The sequence below is a fragment of the Alexandromys fortis genome, unplaced genomic scaffold (genome assembly GCF_014885135.2).
Source record: "Alexandromys fortis isolate MF-2015 unplaced genomic scaffold, M_Fortis_MF-2015_v1.1 scaffold_111, whole genome shotgun sequence".
Taxonomy (NCBI): domain Eukaryota; kingdom Metazoa; phylum Chordata; class Mammalia; order Rodentia; family Cricetidae; genus Alexandromys; species Alexandromys fortis.
The window spans coordinates 1,665,567-1,679,107 of NW_026067996.1; the positions used below are offsets into that span (position 1 = coordinate 1,665,567).

Here is a 13,541-nt window from a genome sequence, read left to right on the forward strand (position 1 = left end):
GAGGAGTCAAGAGAGATGCCAGTCAGCCTCTAGGAAAGCAGGACGTGCAGAAAATGAAGTAACAAGGCATGAGCCCCAAGGCAAAACACAGATAAGAAATATGGGGTAATTTAAATGTAAGAGGTAGTAACAAGCATGAGCTATTGGCCAAGCATTTATAATTTATATTAAACCTCCAAGTCAGTCATTTGGGAAGCAGTTCCCAGTTATTTGGGAGCAGGAGGGCGGGACAGGAAATTTTAACCTACAAGAAAGTACCCTGGATTAGCAGAGGTAAAAACTGCTGAGAGGAAGTTCACAGACTGGGTTTGCTCCAGAGTACATAGACTTCCCAGCCAGATCTTGGGCAGGTGGGGACTATGGGTCTGCTCTAACTGGTTTCATAGACGTGTCAGAATAAAGGAGCAGCTCATCCCCATGTTTCTGCTGCCTTTTTTGATGGCCTTTGTCCACCTCCCTCCATGTGTCTGAGTCAATTGGCTTGTGTTTGAATCCTGGATATACCCTATACTACCTGTGTGCCTCTAAGCAAGTTACTTAACCTCTCAGAGTTCTGGTCCCTCCTCTGTAATGTGTAGAGAGAGTCCTTTCCTGAAGGCTGCTAGGAGCATCTCACCTATTCTTAAAAAGTGCTCAGAGCTGTACTTGACATATAGGCTGTGTGAATGGTGGTGGCCCTCATTTCTACCTCTGCCCCTCCCCCCACCTCCTGAGATAGTGAGCTCACTGACACCCTGAAGGACAGCTTCTCTCTGCCCATAGATCTGAAAGTTTTCCCACCTCATGGACCTGGGCCCTATGCTTTGAACCCCAGAGCCAGTGAGCTTACCTTGCCCCGGGTCCTCAAAACTTAGGAGCAACAGCCAGACCTTCGGGTTATCCACCTGGCACCTTCCTTCACAAATGCCCAAGATTCCTTCGCTACACAGACTAAGGCATGTCCCACCCCACAATTTCCAATGCCACCACCCACTTGGGACTATAAAACCTGCGAGACTCATTCATAGCACAGGTCCTTTTCACTTGCCTCCCCCCCCCCATACACACACAGGGACACTTCCTCCAGGTCTTAACTGGACTGGTTTCTGTCCTACAATTCTTATTGCGACTATCCCTGCTTCAGAGGAGCCCTTCCTGGGTTGCAGATCTCATTACCCGGTTTCAATAGGTAGTGTTTTCTCCACTGTTCTTTATGCCTTCTACAAAGACTCTTTATGACCAGCTCACTGTCTTCACTATGATGTACAGCCAACTGACTTTTTCTTTTAAGGATTTTTATTTATTGTGTGTGTGGTGGGTATGTGCATGTGAGTGCAGTGTTCATGGAGGCCAGAAGAGGGCGCTCAGTTGCCTGGAGCTGGAGTTAGCCACTAGATCATCATTTTATGTGTATGGATATTTTGCCTGTGTGTATGTATGTACACCACATGTGTGTCTGAGGCCTGCAGAGGTCAGATCCCCTGGAAGTGGAGTTACAGATGGTTGTAAGCTACCATGTGGGCTCTGGGAACCAAACCCAGGTCCTCTGCAAGAGAACTAAGAGCTCTTAACCACTGAGCCATCTCTTTAGGCCCATGGACCACTTTATGAATGAATGAAAAGAAGTTGAGGGGCTGCAAGATTCACACAGAAGCTGAACCTTACCAGCCTGTTATTTTTTTTAATAAAGTAAACAACCTACTGTGTGCATTTAATCAATTTTATTAAAAATTCATCCCAATAGCACTCACCTCCCCCTCAGTCACTGATACCTGGTGGGACAAAGATTTAGCCATAGGCCCCAGACAGATCAGACAGACCAGTCTGTGCAATGGAGCCATGGGTGTGCTGGGTGCTTCCTGGGAGCCCTAAGAAAACCCATATAGAAAAATACTTTACAAGGAATATGTTCTAATATTAGCCAGAGAAAAATACAGCTCTGGGGGGGGCAGGGGTGTCACGGGGGAGGTACCCAAAATGCATAGGCAGGCAGGTTGCTCACTGGGGAGGAAGCTAGGGATGTTGTGTGGGCAAACACCCCTGTGAGAAGCCGGCGGGGGTGGGGTGGGGTGGGTATTGCATATGAGAAGGCCTCAGGCCATGGCCAGGAGGTCCACCCGCTTGGCCTAGTTGCATACGTCTGGGAAGATGGGAGAGCCTCAGCCCGAGGGGAGGTCAGGGGTCGAGTAGTTGTATTTTCAGAGCCTGGAGTCTTTGAGTGGAACACAGATTTCCCAAGCCAGGAGGCCCTTACAGTACAGTCAAGTTATGTCACATACCAGAAACCTGGAGAGACTGAGCCATCTGCCCAAGATCACACAGTGTCAGGTACTGGTGGCCAGGAGTCACCTCTCTGCTGTGTCGTTCACCTGCCCTCGAAGCTGAAGATCTACACTTGTTTGTTGCCCATGGTAAATGAGTGGTATCTTTGTACCCTGGGGCAGTGGGAGCAGCAGTGCTGGGTTACCTGGACCCAGGCCTGAGGGACCTGGGGAAGCAGTCACAAAGGGCAAGGTAGTGGGGAAGCAGTGGAAGAGCAGAGAGCCAAGGGGTGTCAGTGAGTAGGTGGAGATGGGCCCGGCATCTGCTCAGGTTCACCCAAGGTCACACAGCCACGAAGGGAACCAGGAGCAAAGAATGGCTTCTTGGGCCCCCTTCTGTCCTCTTGAACAGGGAGTCTCTCTGGCCATGAGTTTCAAGGGCAGAGAAGGGGAGATGGGGTAGGGTTGGAGGCCCCTGGATCCATGAGATCTTGAACTGGGTAAACACAGAGCCAATCCCCAGACCAGCCCACACCACAGGGAGGTGGCTTATGTCCTGCTTGAAGCTGAAAGGGTTCTGCTTGGCAGAGATGGAGGAAGCCCGAGTTAAGGGATGCTGGTACACCCAGCTGTGAAGTGGGGACCTCCTTGGATAGCCTCTTTGGACATTGCTCCCTCTTGCTACTCTCTTGTCCTTCAGCTGGTTTCCCTCCATCTCAGCTTCTTCCTTTTCCTCCTTCTCCCCTCCACTGGTAGGGCTGGCAGCAGAGCTACGACTCAGCCTTGTTTCTGTAATAGTTGGAATATCAGGTGAGTGGACGCTCCTGGACTTTTCCACCCCGAGCAGTGACTTGCGCTAAGGTTTTGTGGAGCAGGAGGGATTGATGGCCACAGCTCTGCTCTGGGGTCCAGAGTCACCCACGAAGCTGAAACAATTGAGCCGCCAACCTGAAGGAAGGGGCTAGCATTCTCTGGCACCCCAGATGTTCCTAACTGGGGTTTCCCAGTGTGGTCATTAGACGCTGGAGGTTCTCAGAACACCACGATTTGGGAGAAGGGAGAACACCATCCTCCTTGTGCCACATCCTTCCTCGTGGCAGGGTCCCTGTGTGACTGGGTACCACCTGTACAGCTGGATCACCGAACATTTCCTGCCACAGTTCAGGACTGTCCTGCTTCTTCTCCTCAGGATGGGAAACACTGGACACATGGAGCAGGGCTGTCCCCGCTCCTGTCACTGCTCCGAGGTGACTGTGCAGGGATCTGGAGGAATCCCAACTCTCTCTTGGCTGAGCAGCAGGGCTGACCACTTCTAGGTGGGGTTCACTGAACATCTTGAAGATCCGACTTGATGATTCCACTCTGCTGGGTGTGGAATCTACGGACCCACAAGTGGATGAGTGGGGGGCCACTCCTCCAGCTGAGCTACGTGATGACCTCAGAGCATCTGGGGACTGCTGGGGCCCGGTGCTCGTGGTGTCCGGTGACTCTGTGCCAGTGGGTTACGACTGACAACCAGCTCCAGGATGTCTCCAGCCTCCGCCAGGAGTGGAACCGCCAGGCAGCAGTCGAAGTCCCGAGTGCGAACATGGTTGACCTGCACAGTGTACAGCCAATGGACAGAGTCACCATAAACGAAAGTTCTAGAAAGAAGCTGCACCTGTAAGACTGACTAGAGCTGAAGAGAGGGTAGAACGTGGCAGAACCAAAGCTCAGAATTTATCTTGAGCTATTCTTAGCTCCCACTGAATAGCCATTCCTTGTCCACCTGTGTCTGACCTAGCGTCCTTTTAACAATCAAGTGACCAGTAGTTTCCACCAACCCTCAAACTAAGAATGGCATCAGAGGCCTAAAGCCTGGCTTTTTGACGTGCTGCAACCAGCCTACCTGATAGATCCACTAATGCTTTTACAAATCGTATTGATTTCAGTCATTCATGGCCCAGGATAAAAACCCCCTTTGAGACGAGAACCATGGTTTTTATCAAAATGGTGTGATTTTCCTGAAGTCCTGCTTCCACCCAGATTTAGGAGAAAACATGAGTACATTTAGAGCAAATACAAGAAAATCAGCAAGGGAACAAAAATAGCTGAAGCAAGGGAAGGGCAGTCTGGGAGGCTAAGTTAGGAACAGCTAACTGTGTTTCCCAGGCTCCCTTTCTGTTAGAAGACCATGTGACTGGTTCTGGCCAGTAGACTAAAAAGGGACGTGTCATATAACGGTTTGGAGTGAAGGCAGGACAAAAAGTGGAAGTGATTTCCTACATCATGGCCTACATCATGGAGTCTAAGGGGATCAGGTGTCCCAGGGGAACCATTTCTAGACAGGCAGGCCCTCTGCCAGACAGGTGAGTGGAAGCTCAGCTCTTGTGTGAGCAACCTCACCCAACTCGCCCCCCTGGCCTTCCCATGTGCTTTCACAGTGAGAATCAAGCTTTGTCCCTGGGCCAGTGCTGGGGCCTCCCTGAGTTACCTGCAGGAGCCTGTCAAAGGGCTGTAGGCCTCCGTGCTGGGCTGGCCCATCAACACGCACAGTGTGGACATAGACACCCTTCTCCAAGAGGCCATCTGAGACGCTGAAGCCAAAGTCGTTCCTCACCGGGTCCTTGTGCAGGGTCACCTGGGAGGAAGAGGAGGTGGCCTTTGCTCCAGTCCCCATTACGTCTCTGGGATACAGGTCCAGCCTATTGGCTGGCCCTACTCCAGGCTGCCCTCAGCAGCCTATTGAGCCTGTGCCCTATGATACTGGCCTCACTATGTGCAGCCCACAGGTCCCTGTGCTCAGGGGTCCCTTAAAAAGGGAAGTAGGAGATCATAGCGTTTTCATCACCCTGGGCAAACCCCTGGATTTGGCATGTGCTCTGATGACTTGGTTCTTACATAGATACCCAAAGGTGCAAGAGATGCAGCTGGTGGCAGGAAGGTGATGTCAGTCATCTGCCTACGGTGGCATGCAAAGTGGTCTCTTGGGACCTGCAGGGTGCCAGCTCCTGGACTCTGCGGGGACCCCCAAATCTGCAGATGCTCAGTGGTGTAGGATCTGCAGAGAACCTGTGCCTGCCTGCCCACATGTTCAAGTCTTCTCCAGGGGGCTTCTAAGACCTCCTAGCTCATGGCGGGTGCTACCTGATGATTTACCTGCACTGCTCCGGGAATGAGGTCCAAAGTCAGCCTATGCGTAGTACAGATTTTTTTCTGCTATTATTATTATTATTACAGATAGGGTCTTGTTATGTAGTTCTGGCTAGCCTGGAACTTGCTATGTAGATCATGCTGGCCTTGAACTCTCAGAGGTCTGAGGGCCTCTGTCTCCAAAGTGCTAGGATTAAAGACCTATATCATTGTGCCTAGCTTTTCCCTGAATACTTTTGATCTGTGGTTGGGTGGTCTGAATTCAGAGCCTGTAGGTAGGGAGGACTAACTGTATATACACACATATATACCTATGTGTAATGTAACCTTACTGTGTATATACATGTATGTATGTAGCATACATATTTGTATATGTGTATGTGCATACAGGGATAACAATTGCTAAAAAATGAATCACAAAAAATGTATCACAGGTGTGTCTATATGTAGGTGTGGGGTGTAACTATCCAGATGGTGAGAGTTACAGAAAACTTAATAAAAAAAAATCCCTGTGTGTTTTTGTTGCTGTTGTTTGGTTGGTTTGGGTTTTTAAAGTTTTTATTATTTTATGTATTTGGTGTTTTGCCTGCATGAATGTCTGCATACCCCTTGTGTGCCTGGTGCCCTTGGAGGCCAGAAGAGGGTATCAGATTCCATGAAACTAGAATTATCGATGCTTTCTAACTGCGGTGTGTGTTGGGAATCAAACCTGGGTCTCCCAAAGAGCAGCCAGTGCTCTTAGCTGCTAAGTCCCCTTTCCAGCCCCTAAGTCCCTATTTTTCAGTGGGGGAGAAAAAGCTCAACAAGGCCGGGCAATGGTGGCGCACGCCTTTAATCCCAGCACTCGGGAGGCAGAGGCAGGCGGATCTCTGTGAGTTCGAGACCAGCCTGGTCTACAGAGCTAGTGCCAGGACAGGCTCCAAAGCCACAGAGAAACCCTGTCTCGAAAAACCAAAAAAAAAAAAAAGCTCAACAAGGGGGGGACCTCAGTATCCCAAGCGGGTAAGCTCCTCCTGCTACCAGCACCCCCTGTGCCCACACTCTGTGCCTACTTGTATCTCTCAACCCCAGTGCCCACCCTGTGCATCTCCAGGGGCGTTGGCAACAGCAGCTCCTGCAGGTCTTCAGAGGATGTTCGGACCTCCCGGCTCCGGCGCCAGGGTCGAGAGCCAGGTCTGCCATCCACGGCTACAGTCTGCACAGTGCCTGTCATGATGGAAGCCTGTGGGAACACAACTGTCACTCAGATACCATATACTTACTCCAACCGACTCTGTCAGGCAGGTGTGCTTGGTCACAGGAGGACCACAGTGCAGGCGGGTCATCGGCCAATCACGGGATCAGAACAAGAGCCTCTGGGGATTAACAGCAGACTAACATCTGCTCTGTACCAGACTCAGTTCTCAGCAATTACAAGTTTAACTCATCTCACGTTCTGTGGTACCGAGCTGTTTTCTCTGTTTTACAGACAAGCAGGTTTAGACAGAGAATCAGAATTCAGAATCTGACTCCACAGTTAGGGTTCTGAGCCTCAGCTCATATCATCAAGGCACAGGGGAAGGAAGAGGTAGGACAGAGGGAGGGATGAGCGATGCCGCCAGAGCTAATATCTCAAACAGGAAGGGGAGAGAAGAGTGCCCCTGGCAGAGGGGATACAGCAGAGCTGGGGTGTAGGAAAGCCTGGAGAGGAAGGGTCCTCGAGAACCCTGCAGCCTACAGTAAGTCCCATGGTGACGACAGGGGGACACGGGAGCAAGTAACTGGTGAAGAATGTAACATTAACAGATGTGTGTGTTTAGGAGGGGATGGTGGCGAGAAAGGACATGGTGGGACCATGGCAAGGAGCACAGGCTGCTCTTGCAGAGACCTTGGATTCAGTTCCCAGCCCCTACCTGGCACTCACAACTTATGGAACCAGTGGCAGGAGTTCTGATGCCCTTTTCTAGCCTCAGTGGGAGCTGCACACATGTAGGGCACATATACATTCAGGCAAAACCTGGCTTGGGACTAGTGAAGCTCAAGGACTTGAGACCTCAGAGACACTCCACACCACAGAGCAAAGAGTGCACGGGCAACTGCAGCTGAAGCAGCCGCAACAGTGAAGCTGAAAAGCCTACCTGATCACAGACACAACAGATGGTGAAGCTACACTCTGACCACAGACGCAACAGATAGGCAAGCCAGAACCATGACCACGATAGGCAAACCAGAACCATGACCATATGAGACACAACAGACAGGCAAACCTGAACCCTGGTGGCTGGAACTAATAGAAAATACAAGAGAAAATGTAAGTCTATATAAAACATACAGAAAAATAAGAAGCTAAAAAGTAAAAGATATTAAGAAAGGAAATCTCTAGACATGAAAAGCAGAGATGTTAGCAGCTGGGTGGTGGTGGCACATGCCCTTAATCCCAGCATTTGGGAGGCAGAGGCAGGTGGATCTCTGTGAGTTCGAGTCCAGCCTGGTCTACAAGAGCTAGTTCCAGGACAGGCTCCAAGGCTACAGAGAAACCCTGTCTCGAAAAACCAACCAACCAACCAACCAACCAACCAACCAACCAACCAACAAACAAATGAAAAAAAAAAAGAAAGAAAAGAAAAGAAAAGTAGAGATGTTAGGAAAATTAAAAATGTAGAAATTGAAACAATTTCTAGGAATTGGGTTAAATATTGTGATAAATACAGTCAAAGAGAGGCTTGGTGAGTTGGGAGGGAGACTAAAGAAGGCAATTAGCAGTTAGAATCCCTGTGCTGGCTACTTTTATGCCAATCTGACACAAGCTAGAGTCGTGTGGGAAGATGGACCCTCAGTTGAGAAAATGTCTCCATCAGATTGGCCTGTAGGCAGTCCATTTTCTTGTTTGAAGATTGATGGGGGAGAGCCCAGTTCACTGTGGAAGGTGAGAGCCCCTGGGAGGTGGTGCTGGGCTGTGTAAGAAAGCAAGCTAAGCAAGCCATGAGGAGCAAGTCAGTATGCAGCACCCCTCTATGGCCTCTGTATCTATTGTTGCCTCCAGGATAGAAACCTTGAGTTCCTATCCTGATTCCCCTGGATAATGTACTTGATTATGGTGTGGAAGAAACCCTTTCCTCCTCAAGTTGCTTTTGGTCTTGGTGTTTATCCCATCAACAGAAACTCTGACTAAGACAACATGCATTTCTGTAGATTTCAAGGGTTTTATGTGACAGTGGAAACCATTAAAATATTTGATACAGAGTAGACAATGAGAATCCACAAACAAAACCTGTAGGGTCACAGCCAACTCTGTGCCTACAGGTCAGCTCGTAGCTTTGCAAATATATTGTATGAAGAAAGAAGAGTGGAGATTAAATAGCTAAGAAACCAGGACGAGTATCTTTACTTCACACACACACACACACACACACACACACACACACACACACGTCTAAGAAAATGAATACCAAAATGAGCAAGACAGAAAACAAACAGGAAAGACTGAAAAACCAAAACAGGGTTGTTGTTGTTTTTTTTTTAATTTTGTAATTGGCAAGGCTGATGAATAGGAAGTGCCCCCAGTCAACAATGCTAGAATAAAATGGGGGTGGTGGCGGCAGCAGATGAAACAGAGATTTCAATTGCTCCCCAAACTGAGCTCAGAATGGCTTTGTCACTCTGAATGTGAGTGGCCCCGACCCAGGGGCTGGTGCTCTGGACTGAATAAAAGGGACAGCAGAGCCAAGCACAGCATCCAAGACTCTGCTGCCTCACTGCAGACACAGCGACCAGCACCCCTAGGCTCCTGCTGCCAAGGCTTCCTGTACTGCCATGACAGACTGTGTCTGGAAGTGTGGGCCAGAAGAAATCCTTTCCCCCTTCCCATTCCTCACATGTGTAGATGTGATATGCACATGCGGGTAAGCATATTTGCATAGGTATATTGCACATGTGTGGGAGTGCACAGGCATTTCATTTTATTCATTGCAGCAGGGTCTCTTAATCAAACCCAGAGCTCATCGATAATAGCCGAGCTTGCTTAGGGGATCCCCTGGCTTCTCCTTTTAGAGGCTGGGATTTGCAGGCAGGCTGCCGTGCCCACTCTGCGTTTACATGGGTTTTTGGGGATCTGAATAAGTGCCTTAACTACTGAGCCACTTCCAGCCCAACCTTTCCTTTTTAAAGTGGCTTTTGTCACGGCAACAAGACATATAGGTATGGCACATTCCCAGGTGACACAGAAACCTGACTCCATTGATGTGTAGCCTCCCCCAGCCCTACAGTGCATCCAGACATGGTACCCCACAGGCCCTCTTGTCAGGTGACAGTACCTCCAGCTCCCTTAGCAGTTCCGACTGACCACAGGACTCCAGGTCTTCAAGGGCCTCTCCAAACACTCTCCAGAAGCCCTCCTCTCGGGCAGGGCCAGGGGCTGGGCTGCAACAGGAACCACAGCGTCAACTCCTGGCAGGCGGGAGGGTGGGCGGGCTGGGCCTGAGGAGTCTTCGTGGCCCAGGGCCCAGTGTTGGGCTCCAGGGGCCATAGGGCGGGCAGGCAGGCAGGCGGGTGTCCTCGGTGGCAGTGCTGGGGCCCCAGGGCAGTGGTTGGTGACACAGAATGTGGGGGGAGACGCAGTTAGGGGCGACCAAGACTGTTGGTGGCCAATTATAACAGGGGCAGATGAGACGGGGTGGAGAGCGGTGACACAGGACGCCTGGGAAGAAAGACAGACGGACAGACAGAAGACAGAGACAGACAGAAAGATCCATGGGATAGCCCTGAAGACAGTCCGATTCCACCCAGACACATGGCACCAAGGGACAGTGACAGGACAGAGCCGGAACTAGCCAGGACACAGATGAATGGAGAAAATGGGTTATTTGTGCCGGGGAAGGGGTGGGAGGCACCCATCATGGCCAGCCCACATTGGGTGGCCCATTCGCAGCTAACACCTAGCTTGCAGGACCCCTGACAGCTCTCAGAGCCCTTCGTCATTCACCACACAGCGATTCACAAAGTCCTCATTTCTTAAAGCCTGGCTTTGCTTTTAAGGAAAACAATGCGGAAGAGATAGAGAGATGAGTCCAGGCAGAGGAGGCATGGGTGTTACTTGTGGGAACCCACTCTGTGGGAGCTGGCTGCTGTAGGAGCCCAGTCATACACATGTGCCACGCATAGCCCAGTTGGCTGTGAACTGAGATGCATGCCTCCTGCAGCCTGATTGAGGAGGAGTCTGGGTTCAAATTCTGAGTCTGTGTTGCAATTTCAAGCACAGCTATTCACAGACTAGGAGGAACAAGTCGGGCTGCTGTCTCAACAGGACATGTCTGCTGCCATCTTCCCACAGATGCCCTCTCCACCCCAGGTCTGCTCCTCAGGCCAGGGATCTTCTGTCTTCCTAGCTCCCCCGTCCTGGCATTGCCACCCTCTGGCAACCCCCCCCCCCCTTAGCATCCCCACCACAGACCTCATCGGCAGCTCCCAGTCCCCCTCCTCCTCCTCTGGGAAGCTCTCATCAGTGGGGCCAGGTGTGTAGCTTGTCTTCCGGGGCTCAAGGGGTGGGGGGTTGCTCTTCAGTCTGCTGGGATGCCACTCCTGGGCAGTCACACTCCGGACTGTCGCCTGTGGGGTGTAGGAGCCTGGCGGGTGGAGAGAGAGGTGTGGGCCTTCTCTCTATCCTTGCCTTGCTCCCCCCCTTGTTCCCAGAAATTGGATACCAGTGGGCAGATATGTGCCCTTCTTGGTTCCAAGTGACCACTGAGAGACCCAGGAGTCCTTGTCTCTCCAGCAAGCGCCTGAACATCCATCCAGCCAGCCAGCAGTTAACACTGAAGTTTCAGCACCATGGTCAGCTCCACAGGCATGGCCTGTTCAAGGGCCTCCTTGAAATGGAGTTTGAGATCCAACCACACCCAGACAGACCTACAGGAACCCTGAGGATGAGCTCCCTGGAATTTGGGATGGGGACACTCAGGGAGAGCCAAAGGCCCTACCTGAAGCCAAGAACCGGAGATGTTTCTCTGCTAATTGCCTTAACCTCACAGGCCAGAGGGCAACACCAGTGGGCCTCAGCCATATGGGCAAGGAGGACATTGTCTGGCTTCTCATCTTCAACTGGACACAATGAACAGCAATTGACACCTACTCTGTGTTAGGCATGGGGATAAGGAGAGAGACATAGGAATAAAAGCTGCTCTGTCCCCAGCTCATGGCAAGGAAAGACAGGACTGCGGATCCCTCTGAGGGGCGGGTGAAGGATGGAGTTAGTCAGGTTACCCTTGGGAGCTCCCTCTGAAGGAAAAGCCCAGCTGGGTAGAAGGTGCCAAGAAGACCAGCCAGTGGTATCACCTTCACAGAAACCTGTTCAAGGTCCCGGGCTCATTACCTGAGCCCCCAAAGCCACCATCTGTGGCAGAGCTGCCCCAGGACTCCACAGCACTGTCCACACTGGGTACGGCAGGTGAGAAGCGGGCTGTCAGCAAGCCCCCCTTGAGGGCCTCGGGGGGATCCTCGTCCACATCACTGGCCTCACTGAGGCTGCCTGACTGGCGGGGGAGGAGGGGACCTAGGAAGAGACAGAGCATCATCAGTGACCTCAGAGACAGGTGTTCTGTGAGCCTTAGTTTCCCTACTTCTGGGAATTCCCAGGCACTTGACAACCTGGCTGCTGCTGTGGAGGGGGGCAGACTAGTAAGTAAACCCATCACACAGATGGGAAAACAGAGGCGTGTGAAGTTGAATAATAGGTCAAAGGTCATATGGTGAACAATGATGGAGGCCAGATTAACAGAAGACCCCATGACTCAGGTAAACTGTGGCATACATAGCACATAGGAACATGGGATAGGAACATGTAAGAACTTGAAGAGATAGGAAGCAATGAGGAGCATGGTTTAGACTCAGAATTTACCCCATATCACACCATGGCACAGGGCCTCTCTCTCTTAGCCTCTTCATCAGCTGGTCCAGGGACCCCCACCCCCTCTCCAGATTGGTGACACATAGCCTAACCCAGGACTGCCCTTCCTGTGTAGGACAGGAAGTTCTTAGGAAGGGGCAAGGCTCACGGTCCAGCTGCTTCTTGATCTTTAGTGTGACAGTCTCCCCCGCCACCTGCAGAAGGTGGATGGCCTCGCTCAGGGGCCGGCCCTTGAGGCTCACACTGTTGATGGCCAAGATGCGGTCCCCCACGTGGATGGCGCCAGTCCTGAGGAGGGAACAGACGCAAATGAGGCCCAGATGTTAGAGTCTCAGAGCGTGTCGGTCCTGCCTCCAGATACCCTGCAGAGGCCCCAAGGCACAGGCCTGACGGGCCCCAGCTGTGCAGGAGGAAGGCTAGTCAGGCAAAGCAGCACAGTCTGGTAGTCTCAGTGTTCCAGAGGTTCCTGGGGCCCTGTCTCAGTGATGTGGGAAGTAAGAGAATGAGGGAGGGGTGGAGGAGAAAGATAGGGGTGAGGGATCCAAGTCATCCTCAGAACTTCTGCTGAACAATTCTCCCCCAGAGTCCAGGCTTTCTATCTATTGGTTCAACTTAATGTCAAAGTCACCTTCTTCTTCTCTTTTGTTCTGAGACAGGTCTTGCTATGTATCACAGGTTGGCCTAGGTAGCACAGGCTGGCCTGGAGCTCTCTAAGGGAAGTCAATGTTGAGGCTTCTCAAAAAACTGAAAATATCTGCCTGACATAGTAGCGCACGCCTTTAACCCCAGAACTTGGGAGACAGAGACAGGGGGATCTCTATGAGTTCAAGGTAACACTGCTTGAAGAGGGAAAACAAAATTTATAAGAAAAAAATAGATGAAAATAATTAAATTGAGCAAAATCAGTCAGACTCAGAGAGACAAATCATGTGTCTTTCTCATATGTGGAAGCTAGAGTTAAAATTATATATGAGGAGGGGCTATAAAGATTGTAAGAGGACCGTGAGGGGAGCAGGGACACAGGGAAATACAGAGGCTAATGGGTGGACACTTGAAACCTGAACAGGAGGGGAGCTATGTGAGAGAAGGAAGGGGATCAGGAAGAGGGGGGCAGAGGGATAGGTGTTTGGCAGTGGGGGAGAGGAGGAATAAGAACAAAATGTAACGATGACATATTCATATGAAAATGTCATGATGAAACCCGTGACTTTGCACGCTAGCTTTAAAAAATGCATATTGGTTACATGTCGAAGTGCATATTTATTTAAGATTAATTTCTCCCCGCTTAG

At 50.9% G+C, this 13,541-nt stretch overlaps 1 protein-coding gene across 2 annotated transcripts in view; it reads right to left on the reverse strand.

Annotated features, from left to right (window-relative positions):
- Positions 1-1,694: 1,694 nt before the first annotated feature.
- Grip2 (glutamate receptor interacting protein 2) overlaps positions 1,695-13,541 on the reverse strand; it is a 31,715-nt gene continuing 19,868 nt past the window's right edge. For both annotated transcript variants that reach the window (XM_050160236.1, XM_050160235.1), the window contains exons 18-24: positions 12,401-12,540; positions 11,719-11,898; positions 10,801-10,972; positions 9,665-9,770; positions 6,451-6,594; positions 4,714-4,860; positions 1,695-3,837 (exon numbers count right to left, since the gene is read on the reverse strand). In XM_050160236.1, coding sequence (XP_050016193.1) covers positions 3,679-3,837; positions 4,714-4,860; positions 6,451-6,594; positions 9,665-9,770; positions 10,801-10,972; positions 11,719-11,898; positions 12,401-12,540 — 1,048 coding nt within the window. In that variant the 3' untranslated portion in view covers positions 1,695-3,678. The remainder of the gene's footprint in view (positions 3,838-4,713; positions 4,861-6,450; positions 6,595-9,664; positions 9,771-10,800; positions 10,973-11,718; positions 11,899-12,400; positions 12,541-13,541) is intronic.